This window comes from Myotis davidii, unplaced genomic scaffold (genome assembly GCF_000327345.1).
Source record: "Myotis davidii unplaced genomic scaffold, ASM32734v1 scaffold458, whole genome shotgun sequence".
In the NCBI taxonomy this organism is placed as follows: Eukaryota; Metazoa; Chordata; class Mammalia; order Chiroptera; family Vespertilionidae; genus Myotis; species Myotis davidii.
In genome coordinates this window covers 2975099-2992824 of record NW_006289819.1, presented here as the reverse complement: position 1 = coordinate 2992824, position 17726 = coordinate 2975099, and the positions used below count along the sequence as shown (strand labels likewise).

The 17726-nt window shown below is 50.2% G+C and overlaps 1 protein-coding gene across 1 annotated transcript in view; it reads right to left on the bottom strand.

Moving 5' to 3' along the window:
- Positions 1–17726, bottom strand: part of KDM4A (lysine (K)-specific demethylase 4A) — a 41829-nt gene that overhangs the window by 18673 nt on the left and 5430 nt on the right. Inside the window, 8 exon segments of the mRNA XM_015563189.1 lie at positions 6138–6523; positions 7647–7846; positions 8813–9060; positions 9746–9883; positions 10825–10928; positions 11658–11707; positions 13762–13955; positions 15158–15272. Of these exon segments, the coding sequence (XP_015418675.1) occupies positions 6138–6523; positions 7647–7846; positions 8813–9060; positions 9746–9883; positions 10825–10928; positions 11658–11707; positions 13762–13955; positions 15158–15272 (1435 nt within the window).

The following is a 17726-nucleotide window of genomic DNA, read 5'->3' as shown; positions in this document are numbered from 1 at the left end:
GCTGGAGCTCAAGCCCCCCACACACGCACCCCAGTCCTCTGTGCCTCCTTCTCACATTGGGTACCCACGGCCAATGTCAATGTTCCTTACAGGAAGGACCAGTTGTTCTCTCCTTGCTTGGGGAACACTAGCGAGAACTTTCAGAGCCAACACACCGCTAGTGGCCCAGTGTGCTCGTTAATGAACCCCTAAGGCTTTGGTGCTCCGGCAGTCACCAAGGCGCTTTTACCAGGGCCCCTGGCATAAGACGTGGGACACAAGCTGATTACCAAGAGGCCCAAATTATACCTTGGGGGTGGCTAAAGGAGGGGGGTACACAAGGGTGCTTTTAGAAACCCAGCTGTTTCCAAATATAGATACAATGTTATCAGAACTCTCTAGAGACAGGCCAAGTGACTCAGCTCCTGCCCCTAGCTTGACTGTCGGCCCCCCATTCCACCCTATCAATTAATGTGAATGGCAGCGCCTCACTAAAACGAAACTCCCATTCCTTCCACGCTTACGGAAGGCTCATGAGCCAAGCCCTCAAGAAGCAAATCTGAATGTGGCACAGGGCCTGGCTCCTGGAAGCTTCTCCTCCTCACCAACCTACGATAACTGTACTGAGACCAAGACTGTCAGAAAAAAGAAGTCAAGGGTTACAGGGATCCAAAGGAGAAAGAAAGGGAAGTGATGGGAGGCCGCGAAAGGTTTCTGAGAGCAGCGGCTTCGGCAAAGGGCTGGGCCCCCCGTGAGCAGAGGAAGGTGTCTGACTGTTCCAGGAGACCCTCCCACCTCGAGGCCATCTGCAGCCTGGTGATAGCTGCACAGCACGGTGAGTGCGGGTAAGGCCACTGAACTGTGCACTAAAATCTGGTTAAAATGAAAAGATTTTATGTCATGTACACAGTATCCTATCACAATTAAAAACCAAATTAACCCAGCCTCAGCCACCCCCTCCTGTCTCCACCTGTGCTGGAGGCCCCACTCCCTCCCTCCTGCTCAGACCTGAAGGATCGGGTCCCTCCCCTGGCCTTCATTACCTCCAAACCACCCCTGGGAGTAGTCCCCCCACCCTCAACCCCCACCGTGCTCCAGATCCTCCTCCACCAGAGGTGAGCTTGGCCACAGCTCCCACTGTCTTCAATCTTTCTCCTCCCTTGGCTCTGGACACACACACACTCCTAGGTCGCTCCTAGTTCTTCAAAACCTCGGGCTGTTCTTCACATTCCCTTCTTCTGCCTGGGCCTCTAGCTCCACCCACACTGTGAAAATTGATCCTCCCGTTTCACACAAGGGCTCTTCCATGCCCACTGACACCCACTGGGTGACTCCCAAACCTGAGGACCCCTCCTTAGCTTCAGATCGGTGTGTACACACCTCCACAGCCTGCCTCACAAGCAGGTCACACGCCACACGGCCCAGACTGAAGTCCCCTCCTGAGTCACACCCATGGATCCCTTCACTTTTCTTGTAACCTCCATCTTCCACTGATGCACCCCCTCCACCCAGTAACTCCGGCCAGAATCCCAGTCAAGCCCGGTCTGCCCTCTTCCTCAGCCAGCGCCCAGTCCTGTGTTCTTCCCTTCTGAGCAGCTCAAGGCCGCCGCCTACTCCCATCCCTTCCTCCACCCCACAGCTCAGGTCCTCACTGTCCTGCTTTCAGGAACGGACTCCAAATTGGTTTCCCTATTGCAAGCCCTTATCCCTCCTTTCCTGAAGAAGTATTCGATTGTAAAAATAACACGTTAATCACAAAAAAATATTCGAGCAATGCATAAATGTAGGAAGTGAAAATAATCCATAACTCCACCTTCAAGAGAACCACTGCTGTTTCTAATTTTGACTCATTCCCCCCTTCCCCCACGCCGCCTCAAAAAACCTTTATACTGATTCCAAAATGATCTTCTGAAATATCAGTAAAGAGCTTTAAAACCCCTCCACTGGACAATCTAAAGAATTAGCATGGTCTCAAGTAAGCCAATGGTGGTAAAAAGGGAGGGGAACACTCCTAGATTAACGTAGACTTAAGAGACATAATAAACAAATGTAAAGTGTAAGACTAGATTAAACCTTCACTCAAACAAACTACCATAAAGTAAATGTTTAAACAATTGGGAAAATTTAATTATGGAGTGGGTATTAGATGATGCTAAAGAACTTTTATAATATTGTTGGGTGTAATAATGGCATAGGGATTAAGAAAATATCCATATTTTGGCCCAAGCTGGTTTGGATCAGTGGATAGAGTATTAGCCCTCAAACTAAAGGGTCCTGGGTTCAATTCTGATCAAGGGCAGATAGCTCAGTTGCAGGCTCAATCTCCGCCCTGGTCAAGATGCATGCGGGAAGTAGCCATTCGATGTGTCTCTCTCACATCGATGTTTCTCTCTCTTTCTCCCTCCCTTCTACTCTCTCTGAAAATCAATAGAAAAATATCCTCGGGTGAGGAGTAGCAAACAAAAATCCTATATAGTAAAAAGCTGATATGTAAATCAACCAAATGGCAGAAGAACCGGTTGCTATGACACACATTGACCACCAGGGGGCAGGCACTCAATGCAGTTGCTGCCCCAGGTGGTCAGTGCACTCCCACAGGGAGAGCACTGCTCAGCCAGAAGCCAGGCTCATCGCTGGCAAGTGCAGCGGCGGTGGCAGGAGCCTCTCCCACCTCCACGGCAGTGCTAAGGATGTCCAACTGACAGGAGTGGGCCTAAGCCGGCAATCAGACATCCTCCAAGGGCTCCTGGACTGTGAGAGGGTGCAGGCTGGGCTGAGGGGCACACCCCCCCCCCCAAGTGCATGAATTTCGTGCACCAGGTCTCTAGTAAATAAATACATAAACAAGTAAATAAATAAAAATAAAATATCCATTTTTTAGAGATACACACTGAAGTAGGGGGAAATGACATGATATCTCGGATTTTCTTTAAAATACTTCAGCAAATAAAAAAATAATAGATGAAGCAACTGTGACAAGATATTGAGAACTGTCAGACCTAGGTGATGAGAATTTGTGGGTTCACTATATTATTCTGTACACTTCTTTGTGCATTTATGGCTCCACTATATTATTCTGTACACTTCTTTGTGCATTTAAAAAATGTACTATGGAGCCCAGCTGGCGTGGCTCCGTGGTTGAGCATCGACCTATGAACCAGGAGGTCACAGTTCGATTCCCGGTCAGGGCACATGCCTGGGTTGTGGGCTCGATCCCCAGTGGGGGGGCGTGCAGGAGGCAGCTGATCAATGATTTCCTGTCATCACTGATATTTCTCTCTCTCTCCCTTCTTCTCTGAAATCAATAAAAATACACTTTTAAAATGTACTATGGGAATCTTCAATCTCCAAAAAGCACATGGCGGAAAACCTCCCACTGCTCCCCACACCACAACTCTGAGGTCAGATTGCTTCTCACAGCGAACCTCCCTGACCTGGGTCCTGACTCACCCTCCACCAACACCTCCCTGGCCTCTCCAGCCCCATATGCCTGAGGCAAATGGAACCACTTGGGCCTCCCCACCATGTGCTCCGACCTTGGCATGAACTACCACCACCACAGAGGACGCTCCCCTCTCCCAGACTCCCCCTCCAGTTTCCCTCTACCCACCTGGCATACTCCTGTCAGCCTCAGGCCTAGAACGCTTCCTTCTCTGCAGTGTCCCTGAACACCTCACCCCAACCCCAGGCAGGCGGTTAACTCCTCTGCCTGTGCCACATCATGGATCACTAAGTATCAGAATCATTTGCTCCCATCTGTCCACTCATCTAGACTGTGAGCTCCTTGAAGGTACTGTCCTAGCCCAGAGTAGGCACGCCGTAACGACAACAGAGTAAAGCGAAGAGGTAGGCAGCCAAGGTATTTTTAGAGAAGTTGAAGTAGTTCAAAGATGCCAGCACATCAAGGGGAGGCAGAGGAGAGATGGTTGGTGTGGACTGAAGGGTGTCACCATCACACAACAGCTAAGAAGTCGATACAGAAATAAAAAGGAGCCCTAGCCGGTTTGGGTCAGTGGATAGAGCATGCGTTGACCTGCAGACTGAAGGGTCCCGAGTTCGATTCCAGTCAGCGACACATGCCCAGGTAGCGGGCTTGATCCCCAGTAGGGGGCATGCAGGAGGCAGCCGATCGATGATTCTCTCATCATTGATGTTTCTCTCTCTCCCTCTCCCTTCCTCTCTGAAAGCAATAAAAATATATTTAAAAAATAAAATAAAAAGGAGCCAGGAAGGCACTCGATGGTGTCTGAGCAGGAATCCAACAAGAGAGGCATGCTGGAGAGTGGTCTCCTTCCCCGGCATATTCCCCAGGGAGGCCCCGGCTCTCCTCCCAGCTCTGGGATGTTAGTGAGCATCACTTAGCTGGGACCTGCCTTTGGCAGGAGTGCGTCCTGATCTGCGTCCACGACACATGGGACACGAGTGGGGAACACTCTGCAAGACGAGAGGGCCTGTGTCCTCCAGGACTGCCTGTCGGACGAGGTAGGTCATCTGTCTCACCAAGGGTCAAATGAGCAGCAGGGCCACTTGGCCACGGGTTAAAATCCACTTCCTTTAATCATTTTAACTGGTAATAAAGTGACACTCTGAGCTCCAAATGCCACACTCCTATATCCATTACTTAACTGGATCGTAATTTGGGAGGAAAAAGATAGGTGTTGCCTTGGACAGGTAGCTCAGTTGGTTAGAGCACTGTCCCGAGACACCCAGGTTGTGGGTTGGATCCCTGGTCAAGGGCACATACAAGTCAACCAATGAATGCATGAATGGATGGAACAACAAATAGACGTTTCTCTCCTTCAAAATCAATAAATAAAAATTTTTAAAAAGATGGGTGTTATTTATTGGCTCCCCCCTGTGGTTAGATTAATTAAGGAGTAATACATATCTAAGCCAGCGGTCGCCAACCTTTCGAACCTCACAGGCCACTGGTTGGCGACCGCTAGCCTAAGCAATGCATAGGAAGTATCCGCATACAGTAAGTCCTTGCTATTGTTAACTGCTTTTGGGGTAGTGATTCCAACTGGAGGCAAGGAAGTCAAGACGACACCGCGAGAGAGGAACAGCGCGACCTGTGGAGTGACAGCAGGATGAACAAGAGGGCACGGAGCTCTGTGAAGGAAGAATGCGGGTGCGGCAACGGGAATGTGAGGGATTCCAGCTTCGAAGCTGAGAAGCCCTCTTGTGCGGGAGCTGCCGTCCGGACAGAGAGCAGCAATCAGAGCCACGCGGAGGAGGTGAGGGGCATCGGCTCAGGAGCCTGCACCCACTGCGAGGAGGAGGGAGGGGGCACCTGGAAAAAGTCTACAGACACTGAACCCCGAGATTCAGAGACAGCAGAAAGGAAATTACACGGATATTAAAGGCAGGGGGCAAACCAACCACAAAAGGGCACCAGAGAGATTTTCATATGGACTGATGGTACTTCAGCCAAAGAGATAAAGCCAAGAGGCCGGATGTTAAAATTCTCGAAGGTAAGGTAAGGGGATGGGGAATAGAGAAGACCTTCTGCACACCACCTCCACCCACGGCTGCAACTGGACCCACAGAAGCTATGAGGCTGGGGAGGAAGAGCAGGTCACTTGGTTGGTGTGCGCCCAGCCGCATCCAGCCCAGCTCTGCTCCGTCCCACTCAGACCCAGCAAGCGTGTTCCAGGAGGAAGCCTGGACAAATGTCCACGTGGATGGCTTTGGGGATTCACTCCAGTCTCCAGAAGGATACTCTACCAACAAGGTAATTCTGGGAGATGAAGCATCACGTGTGTGTGTGGGGGGGGGGGGGGAGTGGAAGGAGTGGAGGGAGAATTATCATGGGAGTCTACAGGTTAGACACGATTTTTAAGGGGAAAAAACAAATTTTAGAACAGGAAAGGCCATCTCATTCCCAACCCTCAAATACTTGGTCTGCAATCACTGCCATCCTAACCCTTGTGCCTCTAAGGCAAGGGAGTCAGAGGATGCACCCAACTGATCCGCCTCTGTCCCGGAGGCTGCGGTGTCACACAGAGATAAGAGAAAGGAACTCTTTCCTGGAAGTGAGCCAATGCCACCTGGCTTTCTACTCCCCACCACGCAGACTGGAGGTCCACCCTACGGTTACTCCTGCATCCTGGACACCGCTGCACCCCACCCACAGGGCCCCTTCCTGGCAGCCCTACCTCCGCCAGCTCCCGCTCGCTGATACTCCTGCTGGCGCTCCTTTTCTTCCGCGTGCACGGCTCTCCCGCAGCCACCCTGCCGTCCCCTCTGGCATAGCTGTGCACAGTGAAGACTCCCGTCTGCCCTTGGCCTTGGCAGGACAGGGGCTCACTGGTTTCTGAATCGGAAGAAACAGAATCCTGTGAGGAACTGGAGCCCAGGCTGGACGATGATTTCTTCTTGGAGCCTGAGAAGACAAGGCGTCCCCCTAGAGAGGCAGGATTCACAGAAAGATCCAAGGCAGCAGCTGCTTCCTCCTCCTCTTCCTCCGCCTCCTCCTCCTCCTCCTCTTCGAGTTTGACGTTTTTCAGCTCTTCAAATTTGACTTCAGTCGAGTCAGAATAATCTGAAACACACATACACATTGGACAGAGCCAACTTCCTCCCGCACGTCTGAACCTCGAGAACGGCAGTGACAAAGCACAAAGAACGGGCAGGGCGAGGCCCGGCCTTGAATCCCGGCGGTCACCCACAGGTCACTGTGTGATGAGGGGCTGCTGATCCTCTCTGGGCCTCCAGTTCCACCCTCTCTAATGCAAGGTACCACCAGGGCTCTGCGTAAGGTGGAGCACAGCCTGGCACACATGGCAGACGCTCATTAGTGACAGCTGCCATGTCCTCAGAAGTCTGGCAGGAAATGAAGGCCGAGCACAGGACAGACCTAGCACCCGAGGCTGGACAACCTGGACGAAGGCAGCCCAGACCCAGGTCGAGTCCATAGAGCTGTCTGGCTCTCAGCAGAGGTTCCGACAAGGTGTTGTCAAGCCTGACGGGACACTGATACAGCCCGTGCCCAACAAATCTACCCTCACAACCATCCGCCTGAGGGACTGCTCTAGAACAGCGGTGGGCAACCCGAGGTCCGCGGACCACTGGCGGTCCATGAGGTCCGAAAGGTTGGCGACCGCTGCTCTAGCACACTGTGACCACACCACTCGCTCTGAAATACAAACGGCTCCCGGGCCTCCCTATGAGCCAAGCTAAGATGGCAGGCAGTCCCTACATCCTCTCGCTTCTATTTCTCTAGCTCATTTCCTGGTAACACACCTGTCTTCCGCCCCCATATTCAAATGGCAGGAAATCACTACCAGCCCCCCAAACAGCTCTGTCCTTTCACAGCTCCATGCCTTGGCCCCCGCTGTGCCTCTCGGGGATGCCCTTTGTATGTCACCAACGCTGCCTGGAAAATTCCTACTGATCTTGTCCCCTTCGGTTCATCGTCACTTCACCAAAACCTTCAGTGTCTCCTGGACCCCTCACCAGGCAAAAGGAGGGGTGGGGGCTTTCCCCTACGTTCCTCACCTGCCCTGTGTGTTCCCAACCAAAGTGCTCCTCACACTCGGGCCTGTCTCTCCCCTTTTTCTCATTGGTGACGCAGCACTCATTTTCTCATTGGTGACCCATTGGTAACATGGCACCGACAGAGAACAGAACAGTCAGGGTGGGGGAGAATACCGTAACCAGCTGACCTGGGAAGGGGAGACCATCCTCGACCTGCCGCACGGAGCTGTGGGTGGGCCTCACGGGGGCGAGCGCGGCCTGGCACGCCGTCAGGTCGTACTGGCCAGAACTCAGCTCCTCCTTGGGGAAGAGCTCGCTCTGACTGACCTCCTGCGGAATTTCGAGACAAACTCGGTGCCTCTTTGTCCCTATGCGGTGCTTGGCGAGGCTGCAAGGAGGAGAGTGAGCTGTGTAAGGACCCACATATATATCCACTTACACAAACACATCCACACACAACCCAAAAACCAGTGCCCAGAGCCTACAGTCCCCCACCTGTGGGACCTGAGCCCATCCCATCAAACGGAAAACAGGGATATCACCATCCACCACGAGGCTTAAGGAAAGGCAGGCAGAGTACCCGAAAGCACCTGGCGTAAAGCAGGGGCCCATCGAAGTCCCTCCTTCCTTCCCCTCGTGGCTTAGGATAAACGAGCCTTAGGAGAGAGATCCTCTGGCTCAAACACTGACAAGGCCAGGAATCTCATCTCCACTACCACACGCTATTTTTTCTTTTTTTTTAATATAAACCACTTCACAAATTGGCATGTCGTCCTTGCGCAGGCGACATGCTAATTAATCTTCCCATAGCGAGCACCACACTCTCCTTCTTTAAAAAGCTCTCACGCCCGGCCGGTGTGGCTCAGTGGTTGAGCATTAGCCTATGAACCAGGAGGTCAGGGTTCGATTCCCGGTCAGGGCACATGCCCGGGTGGCAGGCCCAATCCCCAATAGGGGTCATGCAGGAAGCAGGCAATCAATGATGCTCTCTCATTGATGTTTCTCTCTCTCTCTCTCCCCCCTTCTCCCTTCCTCTCTGAAATCAATAAAAATATATTTTTTAAAAAGCTCTCATGATGAAGATGAGAATTTGTGACTTTTCTGGCCCAGAGGGAGCGGTGCCCTAGCACATGTGTGCCCCTCGCTCCAGCAGACCACGGGCACACCAGTAGATGCCATCGCTCCTGGTAACAGCCACCGGGGCCTAAATGCCCTCACTCTGAGGACTCTGGAGCCCGTGCCAAGAAGGAAACTCCCTCATCTGTGGCTCAAACGCCTCACTTAGTAACAGCCTCTCAGCAGCTGCCTCCACGTGCCTCCCTCAGACAGCTGGGCCTGAGGGCTGCCGCCTTACCTTCTCTTCAGGTGGCCCTCCTCGCCGTCCTCGACTCCCTCCATGTCCTCCTCTGGGCACTCCTCCTCACTCGCGGCCCTGGGAGGCAGTTCACTCTCCTTAAGAAACTCAGCGGCTTCTGGCGTGGGCAGCGTGTGGTCGATAACTGTGCTGTCCTTCCCAGCTTTCCAAAGTTTGTACCTTTCTGGCTGGAACTTCCTCACAAACACGTCCATGGAGATCTTCACCATATCCTTCCTACAGGAGCACTGCCACGAGGAACCAGACGAGCCCCAGGTGAGCACACTTCACCTGCTCCCACCTGACCCCATATCCCATCTCCTCCCCTCAGGTGGACAAAGGTCCAAGACAGCTTAAAGCCAAACCATTTTGGGTTCAGAGGCTGAAGGCATATTGTCCTTGCAGAGCTTCAGACAGGGAGGGAAGCAGAGGAGAAGGGCGGAGAATGCATGGCACTATGGCGCTGGGCAGTCCGCCCAGGCACTACAAGGATGCCTGAGAACCGATCGATAGGAAACTCAGCACTCAGACCCCAGATGGTCAACAGCCACCTTCGCGCTGGTATCTATCCAAGGCCAGGACCACACGAGCAAGTCTACTCCCAATCAAAGGTCCAGCCCTCTGCTTCCCTCAAGTAAAAGTAAACCCCTCAGAACTTCTCAACAGAGAAATCCCCGAGTGGCTAAAGCCCGAGTATCATTGTGTGTGGGTGTGGTTTGAATGCCCAATGGACTTACGCACGAAAACCTCACTTTATACGTCCCGAATCTGAACAAATTTTTAACGAACGCAATATGTTGGGCACTTTTGCACACTCCCAGCCACTTGGTTTCTGAACTGCAGAAGATCAAAGAGAAGTTCTAACCAGCAGCCAGTGCACCTAACAAGAACCAGATATGTTTAGGCAGAGGGACGGAGAGGCCAAGCACTCACCAGCACTGCCTGTTTGCCATACTCAATCCACCGCCGCGTAGCAAAATTGGTAGACTCCGCACAGTTGAAGCCGTGGTTGAAGCCGGCGTGGTAGCCATAAGGAAATGTGATCATGAACTCTCCAGCTTCCTGAGTGACCTGCGCAAGAGCAGAGTTGAAGCAGCTGCATCCAACTGCAGGATTCTGCAGAACTGGACCTCTGAGCTCCAGCTCTGCCTCAACTTAGCTGAATAACCAAGGATAAGCCATAAAGCCACAGGGGTCTCAGTGTCTTCTACAAAATGCAAAGCCCTAACATATCATACTAGGAGCCCAGCGCGGCCCACCCACCTGCACCCCTGCCTTGACACCAGAACCTGTCCACGCAGAGCTCCAGCACGCCTGGCGCAGCCCCCAAACCCTCTGGCCTTCTCTGGCCACTGCAAGCCGGGCACTCAGTCCCTCCGGCTGCCTCAGGCTGGTCCCGCCTTCTCTGGGTGCCTCCCTACCCCATTTCATGCAGCAGCTCCACCGCCCCCATGGTGCCAGAGGAGAGTGGAAGCCTCCCACCTGCTGCGCTGTGCTCCTTCCCCTGGCAGGTGGGCCACACAGCACTCAGCGTGCGAGGGGTGGGTGGCAAAGGACTGGTGAGGGGGGTGCTATGGGCTCTCAGCCCTGCCCTCCCCGGCACGGGATGGTCCCGCCTCCTCCTGGCACCTCCCCACCTCCGCCCCGTCTCCAGAGCAACGCACCAGCTAATATGCACCAGCTAATATGCTAATGACCTAGTCGTTACCCTTACAGCGGATCGACCATTAGCATATTAGCTCTTTATTAATATAGATTAGAATGCCACGACTATAATAACCATTCTTCCAAAGGAACTCTGTTCATGGGGATTTGCCTCCCATCTGGTCCCGGGAAGGTAGAGCAGCCCCACCTTTAATACCCTGATGCCAAAGTGTTGTTATATATGTCAGCTTTGGCCCACACCTGGCATAGGGTAATGAACGAGAATAAAACTCCTCTCTGTGAAACACAGACCAGAAAGGGCGGTTTCCATGTGAGGCTAAGGATTTCCATATGTAAAGTCAGCTCACCTTGTCAAAGGGAATTCCGTATTTCTTCAGCATTAAAGGGGAAATCAAGGTCATCTTATGGCGGAGAAAAGCCTCACAGCTTTGAGCACTTCCTGGGAAAAAGCCTGTTTAATTGAAAATAGGCACACGTGAACGGTGCTCCACACGCGCTCTGTAACCCTAGCATCCTACCCTTGTGCATCTCGCCTGGACAATACGGGGATAAATCACCAAGGTGATCTCTATGGATCCGTCAGCCCCAGCCCAGCTCCAAGACTCCACAGTGAACCTCTGGGCTCTCGCGGGTAGGCCGCCGTGGGTAATCAGATTCTGTTTGGGGACGTGAGATGACCCAGCAGCCCGTTTTCTGATAAAGAGCTTTGACACGCTTTCGGACCTTTCTCCATGCAGCTGCATCCTCAGTCTTCGTTAGTAACACGTCTACTACAGAACAGACCACCCAGCTCTCCTGAAATGGGCTCTCTGGAGGAATCATCTATCAAAGGCCACTTTAAGGAGTCAAAGCATTAAATAATTCCATCCTGACTTGAACATTTGGGTTTCTGGCAGAAGAGTCAGACCCAATATGACAGGTCAAATGAATCCGTGCTCGATAAAACCGAGGCAAAGACCGTCTAAGAAGGAACTGCCGAGTCCCTTCCCGGGACAAAGTGCGTAAAGGCTCTGCTCTCTCTAGCTGCTCCATCAGGATAACTAGCCTGGCAGTCTGGCTTACCCCCCACCTGCAGGCCTGAGAAGGGACACGAGACAACCTGACCACAGAGAATGGACGCGTTAGAGCAATGAGCACAGCGCACAGGGGGTCTGAGCCCGCTGTGGAGGAGACACAGTACCTTTGGCGAGGCGCTCCAACCGCTTCCCGTGCTCAGGGGGAACAGAGTACCTGCAATCACATAAAGGCATTGGACGCTGAGCAGAGGACAGGACGGGAGCGGAAGGGGCTGGTTCCCACTCTCAAAACAGCTCAAGCTATCAGGGTTTTCAACCTCCAAACTACAAAATCGAGAAAGGAAACCTGGAGAAATGAAATATTAGACTGTTTGGGCAGAGCAGCGGGGAGCCCACAGAGAAGTGTGAGTGAATTCCTCTTTTCTATTCATTAATGAGACATTGCTGAACGTTTACTGTGAGCCAGGATTTAGGTATGCACTCAATGTCGCTCTCTATGATGTCCTAAATGACATGAAATGAAATGCAATGGAATGAAATGAAAATAAAATGAAATGAAAATGAAATGGGAGAAGGATGGCATTAAAGTGCCCCTGGCAGACCTGATGGCCAAACAGTGACAGGATAAAGAATAAAAAACAAGGCAAAATGGATTAGACCTGGCCCCATATCTGCTGTTGAACCCATCTCCCCTTGTCTCCAGTTATACTGATCACCCAGTAGTTACTCCTCCACCCAGACACCATAGAAACTGCTCTTCATAAAAAAAGGACCAAAAAACCATGTAAGACTATTCAAAACTTTCGCTAAACTGCTAAACTTTACAGTCTGAAAAGCACAGTAAGTCTATTCTAACCTTTATAATCAAGTCTAAAGATTATTCCACAACAAACACTTCCCATCCCAAAAGCTTCATTATGAAACAAAACAGACGCGGATGCTTGTCACTGAGAGCACTGTGGGCAACCGTGCACGCCCACCTCTGGAGGTCCCACCTGATGGCCTGAAGAGTGCATGTCATAACCAGAAAACCTGTTCTTGACGCGAGAACAGAAATCCATCTCAGGGAACTCTGGTGTAAACGTGGTGAAGACACAAAAGCTACACTGACAGAGTCTCCAAGTCTAGCCAACTAAGGAAGGTCATGGGACAGTAGGTCAAAAAATTTTGCCAAAATTAGAAACTCAAAAGTATTTGAAAGAAGGAAAACCCCTGGGAAGGGATGTGGCTTTAGATGCTGGAAAAGGGCAGGAAGATGGATCCGGTGCCCATGACTCCTCATGGCCAGGCCCATGCTGTTGCTCTGGCTTCCTCACTCACTTCAATCATAGTACCTGGCACCCAAACCACTATGATCTTCCCCTAGCTCACTGAAGACATCATGCTGTCTCTCCATTCAGGATCTTTGCCCGAGTTTTCCAACCACTGAGACACACTTCCTCAGCCTCCCTTCTCCTGGACCCATCGTCCCACCCAGCCACTCAGCTACGTCTTCCTCATTTGCTAGGTCTCAGCTTCATTGTCACCTCCTTCAGGGACACCCTCTCTGATCACCACCCCTCATGTGCCCTCTCCACATGGACCTACAGCATCCACCGTCTCCCATCAGAGCTTTCCTCACACTTTGCATCTCCTGTCTGTGACGGTAGCTGCCTCACCGTCTTATTCACTGCCGTTGAATGCAGCACCTTCACTAACTGCTGAGCCAGTTAGTGATGGACCGGCAGAGGGAGAGAAGAGAGAACACATCTTTGTCTCCCCAGCTAGACTAAGGACATCCTGGAGAGCAGGAAGCATATGCTGAATAGCCTTGCATCCCCTCTTGTGTTAAGCACACACTGCTGCTCACCAAATATTTTTTTCCACGAGGGAAAGGAAGCTTTCTATCATCTGCAGGCGGGGCTCTAGCCTTGGAAGTCTGCCTCTAAGAAATGCCTCAGGCCTGCTCAGAAAAAGAAAGCAGAAAGCGGTGGGAGAGGTGGGAATAGCCGCTGTGGCTCTGTCACTCGGCCAACTCACGCTTGCACGCGGTGGTACGAAGTGCCCTGCCCTCTACGGTAAAGCCTGCTACTCCAGAGGCAGTCTGAGCTCCAACAGCATCTCAGCACTGGGAAGTCTGTTTAAAATGTAAAATGCCACGCCCACCCCAAGCCTACTGAACCCGAGCCTGCATTTTAACAAGCTCTGGAGGCGTTTTCTGGGCACAGGAGAGCTGAGGAGCCCGCTCCCTCCCGAGAAGCTCCCGTGCCAACTGCAGGCTGACGGTACCAGGACTTGGGTTCTCCGAAGTGCAGGTAATTGATGCTGTACAGGTCCATGTCTTCAGTGTGCCAGGCAAAGGATGTCTTCCACATGCCGAAGTACAGGTACGGGGTGTTCACACCCTCGATGGTGATCCCACTCTCCTTTTCCACCAAGTCCAGGATTGTTTTCAGCCGGCCAATATTCCACTCATCAACATGCTGCAAAGGAAATGACAGTCCAGGGCCAGTTATCAAGATAATAAACCGAGGTTCCGAACCTACAAATCATGGAGTAGGTCCCAGGTGAGCTGTCACCTCTAACGAAGATGTGAGATATTGTCCAAAGAGCCTGGACATGAAGACCACAGCATCCCTCACCCACTTTTCACGCCGCCACTGGAAATGATGCCATTATAACCTCTGAAGGACAAGTACCACTTGGTGAGCACTCGTATATGAAAGATGAATAAAGCGGTGACAGCCACATGTTCTAAACCCCAGAATAAAGAGTTTTGAACTGAAGCTAAAGAAACTTATGACAAAATAGGGGAAAAAAATCTTAAACCATAAAAAAAACAAAATATGAGCATGAACTAGATCAATCTGTGACTTTTCTAGCCCCACTTTCCACTGAGCAGTGGTCTCGGTAAAAAGTTTTACCCAGTCCTTTTCTGAGTTGTAATGGTCAGCAGGGCGCCCACCGCCCAAGGCATGTTATGGATTATTATTCCCTGCTTGTATCTCCCCATCCCAGGTCCTAACAGCATCTTCCCACAATTAATGTCCCTGCTTCACTTCCCCACCACCCAAAAAAATTCATCTATAAACTTGGAATCCACTTTTTAAACTCCTTCCTTCCAATAATTTACAAAAAAACATTGGAATTAATCTGAGTGATAATCCTTGAAATGTGCTACAAATTTTTTAATCGTCCAAAAAAACCTTCCAAACATTCCTTCCTTTTACATTCCAAGCCTTTTACAACTGGTTAAAACAGCTTTTGCTACAGAATCTTATTTGCTGGTTCTGAAAATCTAAATAAGTTTCACTTCTTAAATATATATTACTTTTATTATAGTCAGTGATCTTTTTTTCTGCAGAAACCACACTGCCTCTCCCCCAACAATTCATCTACTGTGATCCCACCCTTTCAAGAACTCATCAGCTACCACCCACAGACTATTCTGACAGCCCTGGCAAAGAACACCACATCACCCGATTCACATGTAGAGTGGGAGAAGTAACATTCAGTCACATGCAAACTACCCCCAATTAAGCGAGCACAGCACATCAGCTGGTGGTGGATCATTCCCCCATTCAGCCAGCAGCTTTCAGGGGCCCACTGAGCGCTGGGCAGATAAAATGTCATTCCACCACAAAATTACAAAAATGCTGTGCAGAGAGTTGCCAGAGAGCCTCACCTTTTCATAGAGAGTGCCATTCACGTCTGCGCCATAGATCGGCGGGTTGAAAGTAAGATTTTTCCAGTATTTCCGTTCAAGCTCTTCAAACTCACTATAGCGTGGGGTACAGTACCTTTCAAACATAAAAGAAGTGTTAACCACTTATAAGGGACTAAATTCTGGAACAGCACAAGACACAATCTCCTATTCCAGAAATAGCAAGATATTTCAAACGAATATGACATAACCTCAGCCTTCAAGACTCTAAGATAGTAACTCCCTCAATACCCCTTCCATGAGCTCTGGGCCCAAGGAAGGTGATGATATAAGCGCATCTTCCTTAAGAAGCACGGTATCTTCAAGTCTTTGAAGAGAATCTACTAAAGCTATACACCCCGCCAGAATCAGAAGTGGCCTGGCCACCCAAGGAGAAAACAGCTTACAAATTTGTGAGATTTTGTACAAATCCCTATACAGCTGACCTGTGAACAACACCTGTGCAAGGCCACTTACATGTGGGTTATTTTTCTGTAAATATATTTTCTCTTCCTTATGATTTTGTTAACATTTTATTTTCTCTAGCTTACTTATTATTATAAGAATACAGTATACAATACATACACAAAATGTGTTAATAGACTATTTAATGTTACCAGTAAGACTTCCGGTCAACAGTAGGCTATTTATTAGTAGTTAAGATTTGGGGGAGTCAAAAGTTATAGGCGAATTTGACTTCACAGGGTGGGGGTGGGAATGGGAAGTGGACGCCCACTCCAACATTGATCAAGGTCAACTGCATATCAACAGACAACCGAAACCCAGCAGCCTGGGCAGAGCGGAGGCCTTCCACGGCTTGCTTCCCTGGTAAGTGAAGGAAGTGGCTCCCAGAGGCTCGTGGGTACCATCACTGCCACACTTCCAGCATCCAATGCAGCGGCTAACATTGAACAAATAATCGTGCTTACAAACAAAACAGTTCAAAACCCCTTAAAAATGATTACACAGCAATTTTAAAAAGAATAATATATAAACCTGAAGGGTATTTGAAAACGCACATTATAACTCGAATGGCAAAAAATGTCATGAGCAGATAAAGAGTGGAAGCAGAGACCAAAATGAAACGGTGTGGAGATGATGGGATGAGTGAGGAAAAACAAATCTTACTTTAGATACTGGCTTACGTGTTAATGTCAACCTAGTGAATAATAATGTTTATGCCCTAGCTGGTTTGGCTCAATGGGTAGAGCACTGGCCTGCGAACTGAAGGGTCCCAGGTTCGATTCCGGCCAAGGGCACATGCCTAGGCTGCGGGCTCGATCCCCAGTAAGGGGCATGCAGGAGGCAGCCAATCAATGATTCTCTCTCATCATTGAGGTTTATATCTCTCTCTCCCTCTCCCTTCCTCTCTAAGATCAATAAAATATATTAAAAAAAAAAATGTTTAGAACTCCAAAGTTCCCTTTTAAACATAAATAACTTTTCCACCTCCAACTGATCTGCTTTATAAATTTAGATTTTTTTACCCACTGGGTTTTGCTGACCATGCAGATAGAAACCAAGGGTGAGACTTCGTTGTATGTCAGATGAAAAGAAAAGACACGGGCCGGTGAACGTCAAAAGAAAGGCGGTATTGTGAAAGGAGAAAAGGCCTACCATATGTTGACAAGAAGAGAAGGCAGGCACAGGAGGCTGAAGCCCATGTGAAACAGAAAGCAGGTGTGCTTGGTGCCGCCACCCCACAGACACACTGCACAGACAGAAATCAGACACAGGGTGACACAGCCTTTCGTCCACAGAGCATGTCACACTTCTTCAACATGCCGGCACATAAATTATCTCATTAGACAGCAGCTGGCCAGCACTATACTAGCAGACGTTTAAGCGTTAAGCTGTCAGTAAAACTGGAAGACCATATTTAGAATCAAAAGCCAACGGAAAAGAAGGCAAAGCGCGGAAATAGAAAGAGTGAGATCTGATGTGAGAGAGAGAGAGAGAGAGAGATGATAAAGCGCATGAAGTCACGCCCCCAAAGTGTGAAGGCTGGCAAGCTTCAGATCCAGCTCTGGGCCCATTCACAGTGAAGGCACATGTCTGACTGGCTGAAATCAGACATGCGTAGATCCGTAAGGCTCAGGAGAAAAGGGGAAAGGAAGGAATCCCTTGTGGAAACTCAAAATTATGGAGTGACATGGGAGGGGAGAAGATCCAAGGGAAAGGATTAAGAAAGAGCAGTGAGAGCTGATGAGGGGAAGACAAAATTCATTCGCTGAGATCAAATGAGAGCTAAATGTTACAAACGGCAGAGAAAATCAACTGAAAACAGCAGGCCTCAACAAAGACAGACGTTTCTAACGCAGACGAGAATGTACACATGAGGAAGAATGGAGTCGGAAAATAGCAACCAGCTTGGCAGTTCATTCACAGCCTGTTAGTGTCAAAGTGGAAAGAAGCCGTGGCCGGGTTGGATAGAGCGCCTACTGAAGGGTTCCGGCTTCGATTTCAGTCAAGGGCATGTACCTTGGTTGCAGGCTCAATCCCCTGTCTTGGTCAGGGCATAGGAGGCAACCAATAGATGTGTCTCTCTCAC